The 25,325-nt window shown below is 33.5% G+C and overlaps 1 protein-coding gene across 1 annotated transcript in view; it reads right to left on the bottom strand.

The window, feature by feature from the left end:
• Window positions 1-260: 260 nt before the first annotated feature.
• LOC149787030 (von Willebrand factor A domain-containing protein 5A-like) overlaps window positions 261-25,325 on the bottom strand; it is a 51,779-nt gene continuing 26,714 nt past the window's right edge. Inside the window, exons 5-16 of the mRNA XM_089977577.1 lie at window positions 24,362-24,470; window positions 23,085-23,192; window positions 21,642-21,768; window positions 19,765-19,909; window positions 14,153-14,232; window positions 12,900-13,014; window positions 12,072-12,239; window positions 9,158-9,323; window positions 7,012-7,178; window positions 4,953-5,166; window positions 3,864-4,084; window positions 261-2,559 (exon numbers count right to left, since the gene is read on the bottom strand). Coding sequence (XP_089833703.1) covers window positions 2,392-2,559; window positions 3,864-4,084; window positions 4,953-5,166; window positions 7,012-7,178; window positions 9,158-9,323; window positions 12,072-12,239; window positions 12,900-13,014; window positions 14,153-14,232; window positions 19,765-19,909; window positions 21,642-21,768; window positions 23,085-23,192; window positions 24,362-24,470 — 1,788 coding nt within the window. The 3' untranslated portion in view covers window positions 261-2,391. The remainder of the gene's footprint in view (window positions 2,560-3,863; window positions 4,085-4,952; window positions 5,167-7,011; window positions 7,179-9,157; window positions 9,324-12,071; window positions 12,240-12,899; window positions 13,015-14,152; window positions 14,233-19,764; window positions 19,910-21,641; window positions 21,769-23,084; window positions 23,193-24,361; window positions 24,471-25,325) is intronic.

Here is a 25,325-nt window from a genome sequence, read left to right as displayed (position 1 = left end):
GCGTGAAGACGTATATTGCGTTATTTTCTTTATATCAAAGGCTAAAGTACAAAATAATTTGTCAGTAATTACATATATGATAAGCCTTAAAATTATGCTAGCAACGCCTGCTACCAAAATATTAGCAACTGACAGAATGTACTTGAAAAAAACATCAAATTTGCTTCATAATATTTCAGAATGACAAAGTTATTAAAATTCTGTGCAACAATAATCTAAAAGTAACTCATTAACTTGGAAATGTTTATAACAAGAAATAATTCGACTTTATTGTAATTTATTGAAAACTCATTTTGTTGCATGTAAATACAATATAAAACAAATATGATACATTTTCAGTTTTCCTTAGTTTAAAGTATATTACGATTATAAATTAGCCTAATGAAGAAAATACAGCTAATTCTAATAACAGCTTAAGGTACAATTCTCTAATATTATGTCTAAGTCCAGTAACGTCTTAAAGTATCTTCCACTCCTACTATGTCTATCAGGTCCAATAACGTCCTAAGGTAACTTCCATTCCGTTTGCTGAGAAAAGGTGTTAAACCCTATAACTTCCACTAATAATGTCTTATTTCATATTATTTAATGGCCGATATTCACATGTGCTGTGTTTGGTACTCACAGAGTAGACAACGCTGGTATTAGAGTTTTCGTCACGAAAATTAATGGGTTGGTTATTATCTGAATCGAATTATATATGAGCTGATCAAGTTTCTTTGTATCACTATAATTCGGAACCTTTACACATAGATCTGAGGCACAAATCATTGCATTCTTTCTTTCTATTTCGCTTTGAATTTATTTCACTTTAGTGTGCTTGATGTATTTTATTTGGTCAGGAACGACAAATTATGCAAACCTTAAGTGTATGGACAATTCTGAAACGTTCAGCCAGATCTTATTTATATATACATATACACATATCAATACTGCCACGATAAATGTCAAATACGTTACGTCAACAGTTCGAATGGTACATAGAGATCCAACACTTTAGCAGATAGACCAAATTTACTTAGTCGGAAAACGGCACTTTATCTCAAGTTGTTCAATCTCTCAATAAATACATATGAAGGGTATCACTTGTGTTCATTTAAGCTGACATATAACAGGTTTGAAGATCCATGGTCCATAGTGAGAAATAGGAAAACCAGATGTTAGGCATTAATTGCTCAACATTACCATACCACTTGAGAACAATAAGGAATGCCATAAACATATAAGCATACTAATTCCAGCTGTTCTATTTGTGGGGATATGGTTAAACTGCTGGCGATGGTGAAGTGTAGAGTTTAATGTCTTCAGAATCAAACTTCTACTAGATTGCTCATAATTATTCCAACTAGTTGCCTCAATGAAAAACAAAACAAAAAAAAACAAACGTAATTGTCCGATATAACTGGAAGGACAGTACTAGTAGCAGGTGTCCTAATCACAATGTCCAATCACTGTGAAGGTAAATTAAGCACATTGTGTTACTATTTATTTTTATCCAAACGAGTCTCATATATGCTTTCAATTACATGCTACTATGTCTCAACTTATGTGTGTACTAGGTACATTTGGAATCCATGTCTAAGTTTAAAAAAGCTATAGTGTCAGTATTGCATTCTTCGCATATACACCGAGTTATATACTTATATTATAGATACATTGAATAATTAGCTATCAATATATCTAGTATACCGAATTATCAAACATATATATTCGTTATGGGTCTTCGAGCTTTTCAGGGCGTTAATACTTTGGTTTCTTTATATATTTCCTTCATACAATATTTGTGACAACATTAGGTACATTAGTGGTAAGTCCAGATGCTTCATGGATATCGTATGTTAGGTTCTGCCTCGAGTACCATATATAACACATTCAGCACCGTGTATACCGTATTCCAATTTCAGAATCCAGGAGAAAATAGCAATTGCAAATTTAATTGATGTATAAAGGTGGAGTTTAATTTCAGGATCCAACACAACATAGCACTTGCAAATTTCCTTGATATTTAGAGGTTATGCTTAATTTCAGACTCAAAACAATACTACGATTGCATATTTAATTGATGTATACAAGTTGTAAGCTATAAGATTCACCGCTATTACGAACACAAAAATTGCATTATACACAGCTGTTATATTGCAGCATTATATACCATGATTCAAAATATAGTTTGGCTGTTGCATGTTGTTTCAAACTCTTGCCTGATGAAAGAGAGTTTTGAAAATATTCTTATTCTCTTAATTAACAAGACACTTTAGTTTGTTTATTCTCGAAGGAACATTAACATGAATCTAAACTAACCGTATATGTCGCTGAAAGAGAACATATTGTATGGCTCTACTGATTGAGTTCGTGGAACATAGATACTTTATCCCAAGTAAAATCTGGTATTCAGATTGTAACACTAGAAATCAGCTCCTCCACAGATTGTCCATGTAGGTCCTGTCCCTCTAGCCAGTCCAAGGCCTTTGTTTCCAGCATCTGCCATTCATCCCGTCTTTCTACGTGATATTTCCTCAACCATGCGATGACGGCAACTGTTGCAACCACAGTGTCATTCTATAATATAAATACAGAAAAGGGGATATAAGGAGCGTTTAGCAACTTTTTAAGCGAATACATTGTTATTCAAATCTAATGACTTTAGAATATAAAATATTGTGCCAACTGAGTATGGTTATGATCATGTTTGTCTCATACGAAAGTAAAAGCTAATGAAAATATTATGTTGCAAATTTATGCATATATATATATATGAACGAATATGTATAAACAGGTTAAAAGCACATTTTTAACTTAAACCTAGTATTGCAAATATTAAAGCTGCTCTCCAAAAGTGATCATTGAGGCACATGCATGACATGACTCAGTTTGCCTCCTAAAGAAACATGGCAAAAATAAAGTTCAGTACAAGTAAATACCAGTTAAGTTAAAAGCTTTAATCCAGGAATACATATATCCGTTGTGAAGACAAGATGATGATTTCTATAATATTTCCAGTATTGTTCACGTAAAGAATTGATGCAAAGTTCAGAATTCAAAATGTAATATCATATAACTCTATAAAACGTCAGAAGGTTGCGAAAACCAAATGCAGGACATCTGATTGATTCAGTGTTGAAACCAGACGATTTGTGTCCGACATAATTGTATCCTACCTATAAAACACTGCATGGAATGCAGTCTAAATTCAAAATCAAGCATCTGAATAATGTGCATGTTTACAATCTAATATGAGCGAAACTTTTTCAAGACCACCGAGTGTGATCAACACCATTTGTATCATGTGAGATTTACGAAACCAATCTAGTCAGGCTGAGCAAATGAGCTTTATGGATTTTGTAATGTAAGTAAAACAATGTACATATATTCAAACTACAGAATACACTCTTGTCTTAGTACTTAAACCTTTCTTCTGGGAGTTGCAGCTTTAAGAAAAAGATGTGACTGGGTAGGACATCATGTTACATGTCTGCGGCATGATGCCCCAGCGCAACACATCACTTTAAACTGCCATATTGCAGACATCGAAGCGATATTACTGAAGAACTGCTAAAGCTACATTAAAAATCCAAATTACACGCACACAGTTAAACAAGTTCTTCCACACAAAATAATGAACCATAATCGCGAAATAGTATTGATAAAACACCAACCCAACACTAAAATATATGGAGTATGCTTTAACGTTCATTCAAGTTTTAGGGTAGCTTCGAACGTCAAGACAGAAAGTAATAACGGACAACATATCTCATAATCTAAACTAGAATGATCATCTACAATTCATCCGCTCCCAAATAAATGTTATTACTGCTGTTTCAAACTAAATGATACCATTCATTACCCGGATGTTAGGTTAATACCTGCGAAGGAATGGTCCTTCTTAATATATCTTCTTTAGTCTTGAGTAGGTCTAAAAGTTTATTGCCAAGACTCCATGACCCCTGGAATGTCTGCAGCCTTATAATATCCATCATTATTTCAGCGTCTGATTTTGTTTTCTTGGATCTTTCTTCTGAATCTCCACAATCCATCATCATTTGCAGTTTTGTGCCTCCACCGAAACCAAATGGTGCACCTCGTGCTGAAGGAGAGGACTTATATTGTGACAGTAGTCAAACAGAGCTCGAATCTAATGTTTCATTAGCTATGTTGTACTACACATATGCTGTCGAAAAGGTCAACCACTTTTCTCATTCAATTACAAAATAATATTTGCAACTACATAAAAGCAAAAACGATCATTTTTCATCCAGTTTTCTAAACATAATGCATAAAAACCTTTGCATACAAAAGTAAAGTTACATAGAAAGTGGTGAATAAATTACAGAAACGGGTTTCAATTTCATCGTGTATTCTCTTGCACTGCCCGGTATATATGTATCATTTATGTTAAGTTCAGCAAGAGTAATATATATATATATATATATATATATATATATATATATATATATATATATATATATATGATCTTTTAAATTAACTCAAAGTAGCGATAAAAAGAAAGAAGAACCAGTTCTGGTCTGATAGTAATTTTGAGGATAGCGTGTCAATAGTTCCTAAACATTGCTGGAAATGCTTACAACATGACAAGAATTATGCCTAAAGAATGATTAATTGTAATCGATATAGCATAATGATTAACTGTAATCGATATAGCAGAAAGATTAATTGTAACCGATATAGCAGAAAGATTAATTGTAACCGATATAGCAGAAAGATTAATTGTAACCGATATAGCATAAGTGAATGTACATCTTAAGAGTCCAAATTCCTTTGTCATTGAAGTCGCTTTATTTAGTTTTTTTTATAAATTATAGTTGTCAACATTGTTATCGTTATTGCAAACATCACTGAGGTTGCCGTCGTAGTCGCTATAAAAGCTATAATCTTCATCATCACACATATCATTATTATCGTCAACGTTAAGAATTACATGATCAGTAAATTACATAATGAAATGGAAGAAGGCGGAGGCGGAGGCGGAGGCGTAGAGCTACTTGCACAGTATGCCATAACTTGTGGCATTCTTGAAGAAGGCGGAGGCGGAGGCGGAGGGCCACTTGCACAGTATGCCTTAGCTTGTGGCATTCTTGAAGAAGGCGGAGGCGGAGGCGGAGGGCCACTTGCACAGCATGCCATCAATCGTGGCATTCCTGACGCAGCCTATAAAGACATATATTTCATATGTTTTCTCTTTGCTACTTACGTTTTCAAAATAATATATATGGTATGCCATGTTGCCAATATCCTGCTTCACGTGGAGTTTTTAGTTTCCTTGTCAATAACATTATCATAGCACATCTCCACATAATACACTGTGTATGTATCAAGCAACTATCACTGTTATAATTAATCTATAAATCCAGAACTAATTATACATAACACAAGGGAAAACACTTATGGTAAATAAGAAGGTAATTCTCTCGCGAACTAATTAAGAATCGATACTGATATTTCAAGTTACACTTTAAGTAGTGTAATAACGTTTCGCTCAGGCGTTCGACCTTTTATAGCGGCATTCAATTTGACTACCTATGCTACCGTAATGGAATAACGGACCATTTTCCAACATTACCGCCGGACATGGTCATAATTATGCACAGTCGATATGAAAGCGCAACGTCTGAAAATGTCATATCTCTCGTTTGTCGACCGAAATAACGCACTAAGCCTCCTGTTAATCTCAGCTTGTGATCTACTCAGTGCATTTTTGCATCTCAAGCGAATGCAATCAAGGTCATGCACAGTCGTAACTTTGGAAACAAGCTGATATTCCTTAGGGGCGGGATAGTAAGTCTAACTTGATGCAGGTATACGAATCTGTGCAAAATCTTGGTGCTGCATGTTGTGCATCTTAAGCTATCGGTGTCGATTCTCAAATAGGTCTAAAAAGGAGGTAGTGGGATGTTCTCCGTTGTAATATTATTATTACGCATAAATCGATAAAATGTTTTATTAGATGCGTCAAAATCTATGAAAAATCGAAACAAGTTAGACATATAATGCTAGTAGAGATTGTAAATTTTGGCCAGATTTAAATACTTTAGCATTTCATAGAAACGCCACAATTCATGATACAGAAAACACACCGCTACGTAGAGAAAACCTAACCATTCATGATTAGGGAACATGTAATACTTATGAAATCATGTATCATTTATTTAAGAGACAATTAAAAACAGCTATCTTTACAAGTAATATCACAGATACGCATGGAATTTCATAGTAATATGGGGCTATTTTCATTCCTATAACTGATATTGATACACACGTCAGATTTTTATTACCCATTCGTTACTGGTTTAGGTAAACCATATTGTTTCTTTTCAGATTTGATGGATATATAAGACATACTGATGAGTATAATTGTAAATTTCGAGAAGAAAACCTTGCTGCTGGCTATAGTATTGAAATTCATACATCTTTCAGCATTACCACACTCCTGCTTTTGGCTTTAAGATAGTGATTGTCTTACGTCATACACAAATCTACAGTCGATAAATGTAACCAATGCATGTACCAAAAAGAGGGTGTATTGCGAAAATTGATTGTTTGTTCCCGAGAATATGTCCATGAAACATCAGCTCATTAGAGAGCTTTTGAATCTGACAGTTGTGTTAATTCATGCAATATTTGTAATGTTTCAAAATGAAGATCGCCTGATGAGAAATTCGGAATCGTCTTTCTAGGAAATTATCATTCCAGTCGATGTAATGATCTGTGGCAACAAGACTAAAAAAACCACATGGCAACATAAATGGTTCAGCATGCTAATTAAAACATAATTTTTAACTTATAAATTGATGACAAAATTAGGTTCATCCACATTTAAGTGGTACAAACATGTTTTTTGTCTGGGAAAAACAACTGACAACAAATTAACTTCGGATTTATGATTTTGTCATCTATATTGGAATAATCGTAATGTTGTACACAATTGAGAATGCTTAAAATAATAGCACGTATTGAGAATGTTAACAGAAAATTAAAAAGGCTCGTGTACAGTACACTGGAGTAAAGCATCGGCTGCATGGGGTACATTGTAGCTGTTGGCACCACTCGTTCCACCGACATTCCTTCAACAATTGTTCCTTTAGTGTCCACCATAACAAAGGCTGTATGCTTGGAAATAACGTTCGCTGACTTGCTAATAGTTACTATCTGCTCCTTTGGTGCTGAAAGAAATAAAAGAATTAGACAAAACGCAGCAATACAAGATCGATACTGTAATTACACAAGAGGAGTGCAATGTCCAAAGAGCACTACATAATCGATCTGCCATGAATAAGGTATTTTAGTGAGATCCATTTCCGCAGGTTTAAACCAGGTTTAAACCAGTATATTCACCAATACAATTTAAAAAAGCATTTCGTACATTTTGGTTAGTTCATCATACAATCCCAATAGCACTCAAATAAAAATATAATCTTGAAATGAAAGCAAACCCATAAGCTAATACATAATTTCGGTTTATGATTTTCGCGGTGATGAATTCGAGTCATTTGCAATGGCGAGGGTAAAGCTTAGAGTTTGCTAAATATGAAACTTTGTATATATCATCCGATGCATTCAGATGCATTTATTTAATCGCTGATTAAAAAATGAAATCAAACAATTTCTAATATTATTATATTTTTTTTTACTCGTACAGAAGTTCTGCATCATTAGTGGTATTCGTTTCCACAAATAATCTTCAGAAGACAAGTATGGAAACATGCGACTGTCAAAGGAAATGCGAACACTTATAAAGATGAAAACGTGTAAAACTAAATACTACAAAAAAATAGTAAGCTTTGTTTCTGATATAATAATACTGTGATAAGCGTCATAACAAGAACGACATGTGGATAAATTTTAAGCACTACAAGGTGTTAAAAGTTAGAAGGTGAAACATCATATATTTGAGGTCACCACGGCGTGCACATTGTTTCAACTCACCCATTTTGTGTCTGAGTCATCAGAACAACTCCACATATCAAAACTATATTACATAGGATATACTAAGAAGATAAATATATAGTTCTGGGAACGGATACTAAAATCCTTTAACTAAGTTTGATATTTTTAAAAGCGACGCAAAAACGCTAGAAATATTAACTGTAGTGACTTCGGAAATATGTTAGATTCAGTTTGGATTATCATTGTGTTTGTCTTCTGAACTGTAATTTATACTTCATGTTCTGTTGCAAACGTCTGAATCATAGGCCTCTCAATGCCATTCCAAAACAATAACCATACACCCTATTCAATATTGACTGATTTTTGGTTTAGCAGATGCTGATATTGCAGAAGACGAATAAAAAGGGAATTAAAGGCCTTCGCCTGAGATGTATCATAACAATAGAATGGAATATATTCGAACCAGCAATGCACTGATGGTGGTCATATATAATTCTGATAACCAACACAATCGCAGACCACAAACATCCACATTTTCAGGCCAACTTGTTAGATACAAACTTATGGAGATTTGTTTTAAATAGAAGACTACAGCAATGGAAATTTAGGCTCAGATCAAGTATGCTTTATCCGGCATCGACTTAGCTGGCTTATAGTTCTTGTTGTGCAACTAAGGATATTTTACTGCCAGTAGGTATCACTTTATATAAAGTACTAAATTCCACGTATCTCTCATAAACATTGCACGCTATGCATTTGTCCAGTTTTTGCTAACATAATACTTAATACATTCAAACCGTATGACATTTTCGTGATATCTCTCTAAATACGTAAACCGACTGGTTCCATTATTTAAAATTATCTTGGTCAAGGAGTACAAGATGTAAAAAGATTCAAAACCAATAGAGTAACTTATATATAAAATGTTTCACAAAATAATAATGGACGCTGAACAACTTTGTCATCCGGTATGTTACTATCGGTGATGCAATACATATTGTCTGGATACGACATTTTTAACACATTAAAAAGACTCTTGTGATGTTAGACATCTACAATAAGATACTGATTACAGCTATCGTATACAATATCAAATTAAATGTCTACAATTACTTTTTTCGTATTTAGATAAGGCCATCTACAGGACATAATTGTTTCAAACACAGTTGAAAAATCAAGACACTCCAGATGCATACATATATAATCAGGTCTTAAATTCGTAAATACCACAGTGAGTTTGATAAAATATTTGTACCATCATTTAACTGCAACTCTTTGACCTGGGCCTTGGCTGCTAGGCGATGAATGGGAGCAGAATTTCCAGTTTCCATGTTGCCGTGGAAAGTGAACGTTTCTTTGTACTCAAATGGCTTCGAGACTAATTTCCCCTTTATTGTCATGCTGCACGTATACGATGGATCCTGTGAATGAAACACATACTATATCCATGTTTCCATTTGATAAAATTATTTCTGTGATCAAATATCTTAGTATACAAAGTAGTAATCATTTGGTCAAAATTTGAGCATGAAAAGTACCTTGCTATACTAAAAGTTTAACAGACGTTTATTTGGTTTGAAAAAATTAAACAACAAGAGATTTTTAACGATCGTATACTCTGTTTAGTACTGTCAGGAAAATAGAACCAATAGTTAAATGTTTGTTAAAGTCATATAATGACGGTTGTACAAAACAAATTTAAAAATAATTAAAAAAAAACCAGTTAGTCAAGAGTCTCTAAGAATATGTTTAGTCCTCTGAACCATAATAATAATGCATGGCATGTAGTGTAACAATAATAATAATGCATGGCATGTAGTGTAACAATAATAATAATGCATGTCATGTAGTGTAACGATTACAATAATGCATGACATATAGTGTAACAATTATAATAATGCATGACATGTAGTGTAATGATTATAATAATGCATTGGGTGTAGTGTAACAATTATGATAATGCATGTCATGTAGTGTAACAATTATAATAATGCATGGTATGTAGTGTAACAATAATAATAATGCATAGCACATAATGTAACAATAACAATAATGCATGTAATGCAATGTAACAATAATAATAATGCATGGCATGTAGTGTAACAATAATAATAATGTATGGCATGTAGTGTAACAATTATAATAAGGCATGGCATGTAGTGTAACAATTATAATAATGCATGACATGTAGTGTAACAATAATAATAATGTATGGCATGTAGTGTAACAATTATAATAAGGCATGGCATGTAGTGTAACAATTAAAATAGTGCATGGCATGTAGTGAAACAATGATAATGCAGGTCATGTAGTGTAATGATTACAATAATGTATGACATGTAGTGTGACAATTATAATAATGCATGACATGTAGTGTAACGATTATAATAAGGCATTGGATGTAGTGTACCAATTATAATAACGCATGGCATAAAAAGCAACAATTATAATAATGCATGTCATGGAGTGTAACAATAGAAAAACTATATATATATATATATATATATATATATATATATATATATATATATATATATATATATATATATATATATAGTCACGACTATAAGGTCTTAAAATAAGGAACAGAAAAGAGCAAAAAGCAGAAAGCTTTGTAAAATTAAATATCTTATGTATTTACTTAAAATGCTAACTGAAAGAAAATCACTTGCAATATTGTGAATGAAATCGTAAAGTACTAGACGTTCTATAAATTCCAAAGGTATCGAGTAATCACAATGGGTTCAAAAGGTATTCGGAATGATCGTCTGTATTGTACTGATGAGTCAACAGTACAGAAGAATCACTATGATACAATCCCCAAATGTCTTTAGATGAATTCAGAGTAATTCTGTAACTGCTATTAAATATATAAATGTCTTTAAGTGAATTCACTATATTTCCATGATGGCTATTATTCCAATTAAGCTGAAGTATTGCGAGCACTGTAATTCCAACACATTAATAAATAAATATATCAATATAGTTGAAACTGACCAACTTTTAAGTAGTAATATTAGATAACTAATGCGCAATTACTTAAACATAAATATGGTTCAATAACAAGGCAAATAACGGTGATGTTTGTGTATGTCTTTTGTATGACTCGGTCGGTATTCGAACCCGCGACGTTCTGCATAAGAGGTGGACGCTCTAACCATTTAGACCACCTAAACAATTACGATCTTTAGTAAACAACAGGATGAAGCTAATTTTGGACACGATTATAGATTATATTTTAAGATAATGATCATTTGTAAGATATAAACAGGTCGTTTACTTGAGTTTGGGTTCTAAACCCGGCTCTGATTATGAACTTATAAGGTTCTACATATTGAACCTGCTTACAAGTTAGGGTAATTTTCGTTTGTATAATTAAGATTTTGCAACGTGGGTTAGGTAGGATTGTATCGCGACAAAGCTCAGGATAGGTGATGCAATATAAATCCAGTAGGTATGTATTGCAACATAGAGACGTGGGGATTTATACAAAACCAAAGTAGTGAACAATTATGCATTCCTATCCTATTTACGTTTCCTATTTTTTTTCATTCTTCATTATTTCATTTACTTTTGTGTTTAGTTTTAATTTGTGAGGAATAATTTATGATTTGTTATGAAATTCTTAAATGGAATAATAAAGTGACCAGTGATTGTTTGAACTAAATCACTACTTTGGGATTATTGTGAATTAATTCAAAGATATTCTGAATTACATCATTATGATACAGCATGACTACTGGCACATCTGCGTATTCAAATGTTTGGTACATCTGCACATTCAAGACATGGGTTTCGTTCAGAACACAATATTATTTGGGGTTATGATGTACATTTAAGGGATATTTGGGATTTAATTCATAATACCGTGAATTCAGAACAAATATTCCTTTTATAAAATAAAGAAATAAATTTTGTGTGTGTGTGTGTGTTTGTGTTTCCCCTGGAACGGAATCTCAAATTGAAATCAAAGCTGTTTTGTCATGCAACCTTCCAGAACATGAATACTGAAATATGTGAAGAAGGATGCACATTGAAGATGCAGATGAATGAGAGTCTGATCTCAATTTCAAATTATATTCCTCTGCTATTCATACCTCTGTACAAGCACTTAACTAGATTTGATATCAAACATGTAAAGCTCCACAATTTACTATGTGTACACTTACCACACCGTCCGTTCCGGAGAGCATAACGTACAAAATTTGCCGCACACCAAGAAAGAAATATGGAATTTTGGCTGGCATCATTATCCACGTGACAGGGGAGGGTAAGTCCCATATGATTTCTACGTCAGATGCAACAGGCTGCATGGCGCATTGTAGGAGCGATATCACCTGTAAGAGCCACGATTAACACATCTGAGTAGGCTTACCATCTACTTGTACAGTATGTATATTTTAATCCGTTATGAATGTTTGCAAAAGACAGTCATAATACATACAAGACAACTCTCGAACAGTTGAAAGGAAATCAGGAATTAAAACTAAGTAAGTACACCCAGCTCAATCTCAGAATTGTAATGGATAGATTAACAATATAGTGCATATAAAATATGTTAGTTAAATTTATGATAAGTTAATTTATAGAGTCCTTGCACTTTTAACAATACATGTTAGAGTTAAATAAATATTGCAATTAAGGCACTGAATTCCTTCCAATTTCAAATAACTTTCATTGTGATATTCCGATGCAACACGTCTATATCTGTGTAACGTTGCAAGGTCCATGATCTATAAACTACACTGTAGGCAAATTACAATATCTTCGTGTCTTCTGGTGATAATATCGAGCACCGCAAGAAATATTTGCCACCAAATAAAATGTGTCTTTAAGGTGCGGAATTACAACCCTCTGTGAACTTATAATCCTAGCGTCACCATTTAGTTTAAACGGAAGAAAAACAATTGCTCAATACGTGTCATTCATAAAAGTGTGGAAGTAGATGTAGCAATTAATGTTGACAGCAGACATTAATACAAACAAAAATTAATTACCTTGGGTTGAAGACGTTCCGAATCTGTAACAAAGACCTCCTTTCCTTTTCCAGCTTTAGCGAGGCCTCTAACCAACGCCGTAGATGCACCTTGTCCAATACCAACCGTGAAAACTCTGCAGCAAATCCATATGAATTAGATGCTTCAATAATAGTGAACATTTACTGTCTCAAACTTAGCACTTCAAAACATTGCGCATTTTTCATCCCTCCTCTGTTTGTAAGTTTGCCTGTATCGATCTATCTTTATTTATATATATATATATATATATATATATATATATATATATATATATATATATATATATATATATATATATATATATATATATATATATATACTACTAGAGAGACAGATAGAGATAACGAGAAAGAGCCTGCTGATAAAGTTCATTTGAGTCATCAAAATATTGAATTAAGTAGATAATGCAATTTTTGTCTTTCATCTGGTGGTGATTAATGATGCAGATTTCAACCACTGCTATAAATGTTCTTTCTGCATTAATCGCGTCAATAGCTAATCACTATCTGATTATCATAAGGAAAAGGCTAATTACTATCTGATTATCATACGGAAAAGGATAATCACTATCTGATTATCATACGGAAAAGGCTAATCACTATCTGATTATCACAAGGAAATTATACGGTATGTTCATTTAAATTTATTACAATGTCGTGCTAGTTCAGGTTGCGTAGTAATACACAAGGAAGTGAGAACTTGTGCAGAAATGTAACGGTAAACCGTATGTATCCAAGAATACAATAGTGTCCCAAAAGACCTTCTTACAGATTAATGAAACGCATTCTCTATGATTAGAATCTTGTGGGACGTAAATCCAAACCATGTTTTAAGGCATGAATCTGTTTCAACCAATTTCATCTTTCTGCATTAAATATTTTACTTTTAGAATATTCAACCTTTTTCTCTCATATCTTTCTTTTCAGTACCATATGTCGCACATATATGTATGTATGTATGTATGTATGTATGTATGTATGTATGTATGTATGTATGCGTGTGTGTATGTACGTATATTTAGGTGTATGTATGTGTGTAATGTATACATGTATGTATGTCTATGTATGCATGTATACTTGTTCATCTATCCATACGTATGAAAGGATGTATGTATTGTTTCATTTCTGCTTGATGATCTAAATGTCTAAACACGTATGAATCAAGCTCAGTTTATAACGACAATTCTGAAACAGAGTAAATCATTCTTGTACTTTCCAGCTTATGTAATATACCTGGTGTGCTGTGAATTGCTTCCAGCGAGCTTTAATATGTCTTTCGTATTGTACACCTCACCATCTGTTAGCACAAACAACTGCAATACAATAAAATCTGAAGGAAATATCCACCATGTTTTGCAGTTTTCAGAGAGCAGAGGAGAGGTTTGTTGATAATACAGACTTATCAAATAATTAAACGTAATACATATCCCTATTTAATCTGACATGCTATTTAGAATTTATCTACATTTATATTATTTCAATATTTAATATAAACATCGCAACACAGTGGCTGCAGACTTACTCATCTAAACCTGCATGCACAGTTTGTGGCCAGACTCTCTGAAGCACAACATATTTCACCAATGCATAATACAAAGCAGAGAATACTTTTACTAAAAAGATCGATATTAGCTACAAAGTCATTAGCTGAATTCTAGAACTTATCTACATTTATATTATTTCAATGCTAGAAAGATCTAGCAATATATAAAATCTCTTTGTTTACTTGTGTTAAACCCCATTCCCGCTGGTTTGACTTCGTTTCGTAAGCTCTTCAAAGTATGGGCAAACCATGCAACTGATGTCATTTTCATAAAAACAATAATCTCGAAATTTCCAGTCAGTGAATACAAGTGTATAGTGCGGGGATATCATTAGTCAGTGAAGATATGACCCTAGGGCTAATACATTAATATCAAGATAAATTCCAGATCAATAAGATTTGAACTTAGAATGCCTTCTTTCCATGGAAAATATTGATTTATGTATACTAAACGGGTGAAATCTGAGGTGGTATGAGTCAGCTCCACATAGGTATGCTCCTGTGGCATGGTTCAAACGTCATCTGATGAGTATGGACACCTGAGGCAATGATTGCACATATGAATCCTCATAGTATACAACTAGACATAGGGAACAGTCTCTATAGTCTAAAACCTATGCCCGCACATAGTCCAGCAGTCAGAAACTGTACATCTATATTCCACCTAAAATATAATTTCAAAGGTTTCTTTTTACGCCTTGAAATGCATATGAAGATTTGCGCTACAAACGAAATTATCCGATTACTTGCGCTTAAATATCCGCTCGCAGACGAGAAATCGAAATGCTAAAATAACAGATGACATCTTGAGACCACATGCGACAATTTCGCGAGAAACTGAAATTGTTATCAATTGGTGACATCTGACCACATATACAACTATATCGCAAGAAATCAAAATTTGAAAACAATTTGCAACATCTAGAGACCACGCGCAACCATAATGCAATGTTGAAAAGCTCCTTGCAATGCGATTGATACTCTAATCAAATAATGCAAAAGTTCGGTAACTTCTTCCTCAATCTCCGCCTCCACTATCTCGTCAGGCCACTGAAAACATCAACATTCTTAAACCTTGGAGCAAATGCAGAGATCACTGTCAGACATGAATTTTGGAACTTTTTACCTCGAAAAGCCTTTGGTATTATGTCTACACTCACGTATACTGGTCCAGGAAGGCAGTATTTAACATTTTCCACTTTTTCGTCGAAACGAGCAAGAATAAATGTCAAGAATAATTTCATTTACATTAAGATTTCGGACATTATATGCGACACCATTTACACCATACCGACATTCTAAGACATTTGTGTGATTCTCATTCAACTGTAGGTAATTTATTTCTCGTCTGCATACAATATTTGATAACTTATATCTAAAAATGGTGTTACCGGTATGTTACTATAAATAGACCGAAGTTAATTCGATAGATATTCTAAACGTTTGGGTTGCCGTGCACAGATGTGAATGAATTCATTCTATGCAACTTTATTTTAAAGCTTACTTGCACTTAACCTGTGTATTGTATAGTCTCTCTGATTGTTCCTAAGTGATATGGTTAAGTTGATTACATCATTCTTCTTCTTTATGTCTGTCTCTGTCTTTCTTTATTTCTTCTTCTTATCTGATATAAAGTGTCATTTGTATGGCACATTGCTATTGACTATACATGTTATTCATATGACACATTGTTAGTGACTATAAATGTTATTCATATGGTACATTGTTATTGACTGAAAATATTATTCATATGACACATCAAAACTCATAGATTCCATTGATGTTTTCAACCTCAAACAGTTAACCAAATCACCCATAAACATGGTCACATTTTAGACCGGATTCTTCATAGACCTGATGATAACATTCTACGGTCCTCCCTGGTATCCCATGACCTTGCATCAGATCACCTCTGCATTATATGCCATCTTGACGTATCAGTCCCTAACCCTCTAACTTTATCTACTACTAAGAGAAACCTCCGTATGATAAATAGTACCAAACTAATGCACGATATCCAAGCAATCCTAACAACTTGCTTACCTCCTACAGCAGAACAACTCGATAACTGCCTGCGTTCATTGCTTGACAAACATGCCCCAGTTACCAAGTAAAGAGTATCAATTCAAAAGTGTTCTGGATGGTATAGCACTCTTAGTGACCAGCTTCAAACTGCTAAAAGAAACCGCCGTAAAGCTGAGAAGCTTTGGCTTTCCACCAGACTCACTATTCATAAGCAAATATATGAAGCCACTAAGAAGAATGTCACAAATATAGTCCATGCAGTAAAATCAGCCCACTACACTACTAAGATCATGGAAAGTTGCAAAGAGCTCTTCGAGATTACTAACAAGCTAATGTCAAGGAACAAATCTACACCGGTTCCAACTACCTTCTCTTCAATCGACCTTCCTGACATGTTTGCAAATTTCTTCCGTGACAAAGTACAAACCATTAGAGATAAGCTTGACACCAAAATTGCAATTGACTCGTTGTCACCATACAGCTGGGATACAGAATTTGAGCGGCAACCATTAGCAGCATTTTAACCTGTCTCTACGGATTTTATACGTAGAATCCTGACGAAGAGTGCACCAAAGTCATGTGAACTTGATCCAATTCCAACATCACTGTTGCTTGAGTTCTTAGATCCAGTATTGCCGTCATTAACTGATGGTATTAATACATCTCTCTCATCCGGGGAATTTTCATCATTTTCAAACTGCCATTGTAAAGCCTCTGATGAAAAAACCAACACCAGACCATAACGATTTAAAGAACTACCGCCGGGTTTCTAATCTCCCATTCATATAAAAATTTTTTAGAAAAGGTAGTTCTATCTCAGCTTGTATCCCATCTGAATTCAAACATTCTTTTTAGCAATGTACAATCTGCATATCGCCCTTGCCATAGTACTGAAACTACTTTTCTAAAAGTAGTTAATGACATTCTCTCTGCGGTTGATAGCGGAAAGATTACAGTCCTCACCCTCCTTGATTTGTCTGCAGCATTTGACACAATAGACCATTATATATTACTTCACCGTCTCCAGCATGTATTTGGCATTCATGATACAGCCTTACTGTGGTTCAAGTTCTAATAGGTCAACATGACACAAATTGTATCTGCAAATGGAATGCACTTCAGCCCAGCTGATCTATGTTGTGGTGTTCCACAGTGGTCTGTTCGTGGACTTGTTCTCTTAATTCTATACACTCAGTCGCTCTAAAGTGTCATAGATCATCATCCAATGTCTCACCAATTGTACGCTGATGACACCCAAATATACAAATCTATCCACCCAACTGAAGTTGATGCTACCATCCAAGATGTAGAGAGGTGCATTTCTAATGTGAAATCATGGATGACATGTAACAAGCTGCAGATGAATGATGATAAAACTGAGGCCATCCTGATCACAACACAAAGACTTTCTCATTCACATCTTTTACCTCAAATAATAAATATCAGTAACACCAACATTAAATTCACACAATCAGTACGAAACCTACGTGTTACTCTGGAGAGTACTCTCACATTGCACCAACATGTCATGAACATATGCATGGCTGCATATCTTGAGCTGAGACGCATCAGCTCAATTCGCTAATATCTTTCAGTTGATGCCGCTAAAACACTTGTGTGTTCATTAGTACATTCAAGACTGGACTATTGTAACTCAATTCTGTCTGGTTCATCACCACGATCAGAGCACATCTCCCCGCTGCTATGTACCCTACACTGGCTATCCATTCGATCCAAAATCAAACACAAAATTTGTTCTCTGTGCTACGTTTCACTGACGGACTCTAGTCCAACATACCTATCCGACCTCACTCATGTGTACACACCAGCAAGATACTTACGCTCCTCTTCTGACAATCGTATACTCATTATTCCCACTATGAAAACAAAGTCATATGGACAGCGTTCTTTTGCATACCAGGGCCCAGCAACGTGGAATGTATTGCCCAATGAACTTAGACACAACGACTAGGTGATCCCATTCATGTGTGCTCTCAAAACTCACTTATTTCGACTGCAAGAACAAACTTAAAGACCTAATAATGTGTCCTACCTTAAATATTCTCAGCATGGTTTTTTTATGTTTTCTAATTTCATGGTGTTTGCTTTTGTAATCATATCATTATATGTTTTTTATCTTATAGGTGTTTAATGTAAAGCGCTTAGAGCTTGTAAAGATTATGCGCTTGACAAAGTCCCCATTATTATTATTTATATCATTATTATTGACTGTAAATATTATTCATATGACACAGTGTTAGTGATATAAATGTTATTCATATGGCACACTGTTATTGATTGAAAATGTTATTCATACGACACACTGTTTTTAAGTGTCATTTGCATGGCACATTGTTATTGACTGTAAATGTTATTAACATGGCACACTGTTATTAAGTGTCATTTGCATGGCACACTGTTATTGATTGTAAATGTTATTAACATGGAACAATGTTACTGATTGTAAGTATCATTCATACGGCACATTGTTATTAAGTGCCATTTGCATGGAACATTGTTATTGACTATAAATGTTATTCATATGGCACAATGTTATTGATTGTAAATGTTATTCATACAGCACACTGTTATTAAGTGTCATTTGCATGGCACATTGTTATTGACTGTACATATTATTAACATGTCACAATGTTATTGATTGTAAATATTATTCATATGGCACATTGTTATTAATTGTAAATGTTATTCATACGCTACCTTGAAACTAAGAAGAGTCTTCGATGCAACAGTATATTCAAAAGTATTATTTTCTTCTTCTTCTTCAGCTTCTTGTTTTTAAAATTATTATCAGTATTCATGCTTGTTGCTTTAGTTACACTTTTTAAAATGAACTTGATATATCGCCACAGGTGTAACTCAATCGTGGAACTTTCGATGAAATATTCTCCAAAGTGAGAATTGTATAACAACTATGACCAAACCGTAAAGGTATGACACTGATATATTATGACTACACAATGTCTAAGAACTCTGTAATGAGCGATTCTGGATATTTTTTCTTTAGTACGGCTTACACATTTAAACTTACATGATGTGAAATTCTAAACTATTATCCATGTCTTCATCATTAAGCTTGTCTATCAAGCCGAACCAACCGAATCTTCATTTAGAAGTATGTTCACCTTTATGCATATAGCGTGAGCGAAAATAACATAAATCAATAAATCCGTTTGGTGTACTCTTGTTTTGTCTTAAATAAAGAACTATAAATGTTTCAATTCACAATATCAATAACTTTTGCTAAAATGATTCTGACCTGTCTCGGGTAATTCTCTATAAGTTTCTGTTTGAAAACGTGCTCTAGTGGTTGGAGTATTTCCGTGCCTCCCATATCAGAATTCATTTTTCTCTGGAGCTCTTCTGCTTTCTTAAGGTTTTCCTCATTGTATTTTTGACTTCCTCTGTTGTTTGGTAGAAGAACAATTCATTATATATATATATATATATATATATATATATATATATATATATATATATATATATATATATATATATATATATCAAACGACGCACTTAATTGGCGTTTATATTAAAATCATTTTATCCTAAACCGATTACCTCAAGGAAATATATTTTCACAATATCAAATACTCCCATCCTTTTCAATGCATATTCCATCCCATTTTCCCTTCTCCATTCATCCCCAACTCAGCGTGGACCTGGCGACAGAATGCGGAATCACTTCACATATTACGACTCTTCCTGATACGGCTGCATACACAAAACGTGGTCAGAAAATATAGTTATAAAGTTACAGAGTAATTGAAAATTTTGTACATGTTACTACTAACACTTTTCAATGAATCTGAGATGCAGTGGCCAGTAAAGACATCTTTTCCGATTTGACGATCATTGAGAAATCAAGACTGTACAGATAAATGGCAATACCACAGCTTTTTTATAACACCTTAATAACTTGGGAATTAATGTTTGTCCAATCATGAGCAAACATCAGCACACACTGTTGACTAGGAGAAATTTAAAATTCAAGTCAATTCTACTGTCACGATGGAATTAATTTCCATGTTCATTTGACTCTGAATAATAAAATATCTCATCAGCAGAAAAGAGTTTTACTAAGTCTTCGTACCCAATTTTCAAAATAAATAAGACACCACGAATGACTTTACGTATTGTTGAAATTTATCAAAATATTTGCTTATCGTCAAAACGTTAAAGACCCAAGATAGGCACAGGTCCTTGTGAATTATGTAACCAAATTATATCTTCTATTGCAATGTCCTTTAATTTCAACAGTTTTAATTATAGCTTCCTGGGTTAAGCTCCACTGACAATATCTCCAGTAGTTAACAATTTACAGTCCATACAAAGAAAAGTTTTCAAAACTATAATTTTATTTTTCTCTGAATCTAATCTTGGAATTGGAGAAGTGAGGATCATAGCTGTGATTCGTAACAAAGTGTACACGATATCTCCAGCGGTTTAAACACAATTAGATATTTGCAAGAGTTGACAGTTAAATGAAGGGCGAAGAGAGAGAACTTTTGTCGAAGTTGTGGTGGTATGGAACATATAAACAATATTTGCAGAAAAATCAGGTAGATTTACAAGACGTTATTCTCTGTAACTCCAAATTTTATAAAACTTGAATAGTGAAGCAGGACAAGTAACGTTTTCCCTAGCTGCAACCTTGACTTGCCACTGAGGAATGTCGGATGATATAATATGCACTGTCTGGTCATGGAATATATCAAATTAATTTTCATGAGTAAAAGCACACACGTCAACATCTTAAAACCTGGATATGCAAAGATGTCAACAAAGAGCTACAAAAATAGTTAGACCTGATAATGGTATGTGACACGGCATTTTTATTGTCCAAGTAATTTTTTTATTTAGATCACTTAAAGACAACACAAAAACGCTCAAAAAGACAACGAACATAAGAAGCGTGTTGAATGTTGATTACAAATTCTATACAAAGTAAATAGAAAAGCAAAAATACTTTCTTGCTAAGGTTAAATTAGAGATACATATTTCCATCTTTTATCTTAGAATAACATTTATTCATCCTGATATATTTCAATTATAGCACATGACTAGCGGATCTGATAATAAAAGTATCTTACGGTGTTCCAATTATTATAGTTATATCCAGCTTCATTTACTTACTCCTGAAACAGGCTTTCAAAATGAGAACCAAATGAAATTACGTTGAAATAACAATTCACAGGAAGACTCTTTAAGAATAAAAGAAGCGTCTCCTTGGCACTCTGCATCTTGTCTCCTCCCATGCTTCCTAAAACAGAAATTCCAACCCTCAGGGACATCATATATCTGACACACAATAAATTTAGGCCAATTTTCTTTCCCGTTCCTGTATCAGCAAAGGGCATAATTAATTAATAATTAATAATTATTTTCTTGCATGCCTATCAGTATATGTAGAGGCAAAAGTGTCCTTTTGATAATCTTTATTATATTCTACTCATTATAATCATATACGAACAAGAAAGATTCCTCTGTACAATATGTGCCAAATAAAATAGGCATGATAATCAGTTTTGTAACGTTTGCTACGAACAACCAGCGGACAGAAACAAATCTATATGCACATTCATTCCAACAAAGGAGTTGCTAAAGCAAGTACCAGTGAAGATCAGGAACATTTCTGAAAATGTATTTAAAGTCATATTCGATAGTTTTGACTAAAAACAAGATCTTGAATGTGATTTTCATATTCACCACAAAGATATGATATTGCAGGCCCCTTGTAAGATAACTTTCAATGGTACATATATTTTTCTCATGATAAAACGTTTAATCAAAAACATATTTTTGTTATCTCACAAGCATATTTTACTTTGCAAAAAGTACAAAATATGTGATTCAAATATAAGTATTAAATACATGATCGATTTTCAAAGACAGACATCAATCAAGCATGGTGTCCATATAGGGAACATCACTGAATTTCAAAATGAATTGTATGCAATTACATAGTTTTTGAGATGTAACAAATTATATGCAATTATATTTACTATAAAAAATAAACAGTTTTGTGTCTTCGACATGTCATACAATTTAAACAAAAAACACAATGTAAAATTTCGGTATAACTTGTTTACCATTGAACAAAGGCTTTTAACGCACTAGCTGAATAGATTTCTTTGTCAATGTGAACACATTTAGTATGATTTAATTTGTAAAGCAACGTCAGGACAGCAAAACAGATACGAAAATCAAGTTGCCATTTTACAACTTGCAAAATATGTCATTGTCGACTTTATATTGGGGTGAGAGTTAAGCCTTTTCTTACATATGTGGTATATACGTTTTCATTTCTGTGCCCATCTTGAATAGTAGATTACAAGAGAGTGTTTACAAGCCTTTATTTCATGATCTCCTGCAATGGATTTAGAAAATTATAAAGATGAACATGTCATTTGATATTATAACAAGTAACTGGCAATCTGTAATGAAAAGATGGTTGGACGAAATGTTAGAAGAACAGACATACCCACAAACAAAGAATAATGCATATATGTAGAGAAAGATAATATATGATACACTGTAACATCAGTCATGAGATGAGCGTGAAAGTTCTTATCTAACCTGATCTGTCAATGATGAAGATGAATTCTCCTGGATTTGTCTTTGGAATTTGGGCTGGTGGCTCCAGGAAAAAGTTCACCATTAAAACATCTTCCTTCAACAGACCTCCTAAAATAATCGAGTGGGTGCACGTCGGTAATAGTTTACAGCTTTTAATGTATTTGCTAAGCGAATTGTATCCGGCTGCTATACGACAAAAGGATAATGTTTTGTATCATACGTTATTTTGATTGAGAAAGAGATAATATATTTGAGACCAGTCATCTAATTCAAATGTATAGGTTACATTAAGCTGTGGACAATCTTTAGCATTTCACCCCATGTTTGGAATGAAATCTATCAGTCAAACACAAAGACATTTCACGAAAAATGACACTTGAAACATGAGGATTAATATAAACATGTCATATTTGTGAGATTATATTTGATTGTTTTTAATAATTTAAGAAGTGACATGGGTCCGTACATACTCAAGATGGCAAGTTTTATTGGAACGGGGCCGTAGCAAAACAAATATTAAATTGTTATTTCAGATTGTGAAATACTATTTATTGTATATGTTGTGCAGTTCTTGGTATGTAAATAGAAGGCATTATTTTCAAATCATTCTTGCAATGACATTGTGGCAACTTTTCATTGAACGCTGTATAGTGAAACACAGGTGAAAGAAACCTTGTAAACGTAATACATTTTCTGATTAGATGCTTTACGGAGCCTTATTCTAGTAGCCTCATCAAGCAATGAAAATAAAAACCATACGAGGACCTTAACAATTGCCGGAAAACAGACGTGCATGAATATACTAACATACTAACATTCAATAATATTTGACCCATAATCCACGTGCTGCCTGAAGAATGTTAAGGTCAAAATTAAACTTTACTTTTAGTTCATACAAGGTTCATATTTATACAATTGCAACAAAGTCTCAGAACAGCACTGCACTTATTTTAATGATGTACTATTATTAGAATGAAAAGCATCTTTGTAACATTAAATAGTATAATGTCCCAGAATAAAGCGGCCTTCTCTTTAGCACATTAAACATTGAAGGTATTCAAACACATCATTATATTAAGGTATCACTGTATTAATCTTGCTCTTATATATATATATATATATATATATATATATATATATATATATATATATATATATATATATATATATATATATATATATATATATATATATATAATTAAAGCAGACCATACCATACATGAAGTCTGTTTACTAGCTTTGATGATATAAATAACATGAGGGAATTTAGCTGGTACCTGAATGTGGGTCCCCTTTTTCCAATACAATCTGCGGTACGTTGCAAGATTCATATTCAACCAGTACACTGAGGTCATGGTCAAACTTAAACGTTTCAGCCAGGGTAACCTTAAAATATAAACAAGAAGCATGCTGCGACTCGGAAAACTCAATCATTTGCATCAGTTGTACCTTCAACTGCGTAACCATGTAATAGTCAATTATTTTGATAAAGGTAAAAAAAAATGTTGTGTTTGAATTTAGAGCAACACTTGACTCGGTATCATTTTTAAATAAACAAACAGGACACGAATCATGATAACCAACTAAACTCTTTAATTTTGTAACTCAATGTATTGGTCATTAATCTTAAAACGGATTATATTTGACCCTGGTGATTCTCCGCATCAATATCGATATGATCTTGAATATCACTGATCCTCGGAAAGATTATATCGAAATATTGAATGATTCTTCTTGAGAGTCGGCAGATTTACAATTTGATAATTGTTCAGGTCCAAGCTAAAAGGTTGATAATACTGAAATGTGACCTAGTTACGTACAACGCTATGAAGTGTTGGGGGTTAAATAAGACACCATCTGCAATGACGCATTTTATATCGCTTCTCATCTTTACATCCGGGACACAATTTGTACTGAGAAACAGGATAAAAATGTATACATGTTTCCATGAGTTTGCTGTAAAAGGACCTACTATTACTACTACTAACAGTAATGATAGTACTTTCATACTGGAGAGGTAAGAAGCAGAATAAATTGATAGTAAAGATACTGATGCATGGTGTATTGACCACAACACTTCTTGACTAAAACTTTGTTTAAACCAAATTCACCACGTGTTCACATATGCAATATCGAGTAGTGATAGCAAAAATTCAATTGAGACAAAAACTATTTTGGACCGCATTTTAAACAAATGTTACTTCAGCAAACATATAAGGTTACAGCTGAACAATCAATCAA

This window comes from Sinohyriopsis cumingii, chromosome 12 (genome assembly GCF_028554795.1).
Source record: "Sinohyriopsis cumingii isolate HCF-2022 chromosome 12, ASM2855479v2, whole genome shotgun sequence".
Classification (NCBI taxonomy): Eukaryota; Metazoa; Mollusca; class Bivalvia; order Unionida; family Unionidae; genus Sinohyriopsis; species Sinohyriopsis cumingii.
This window is presented reverse-complemented; position numbering and strand designations above follow the sequence as displayed.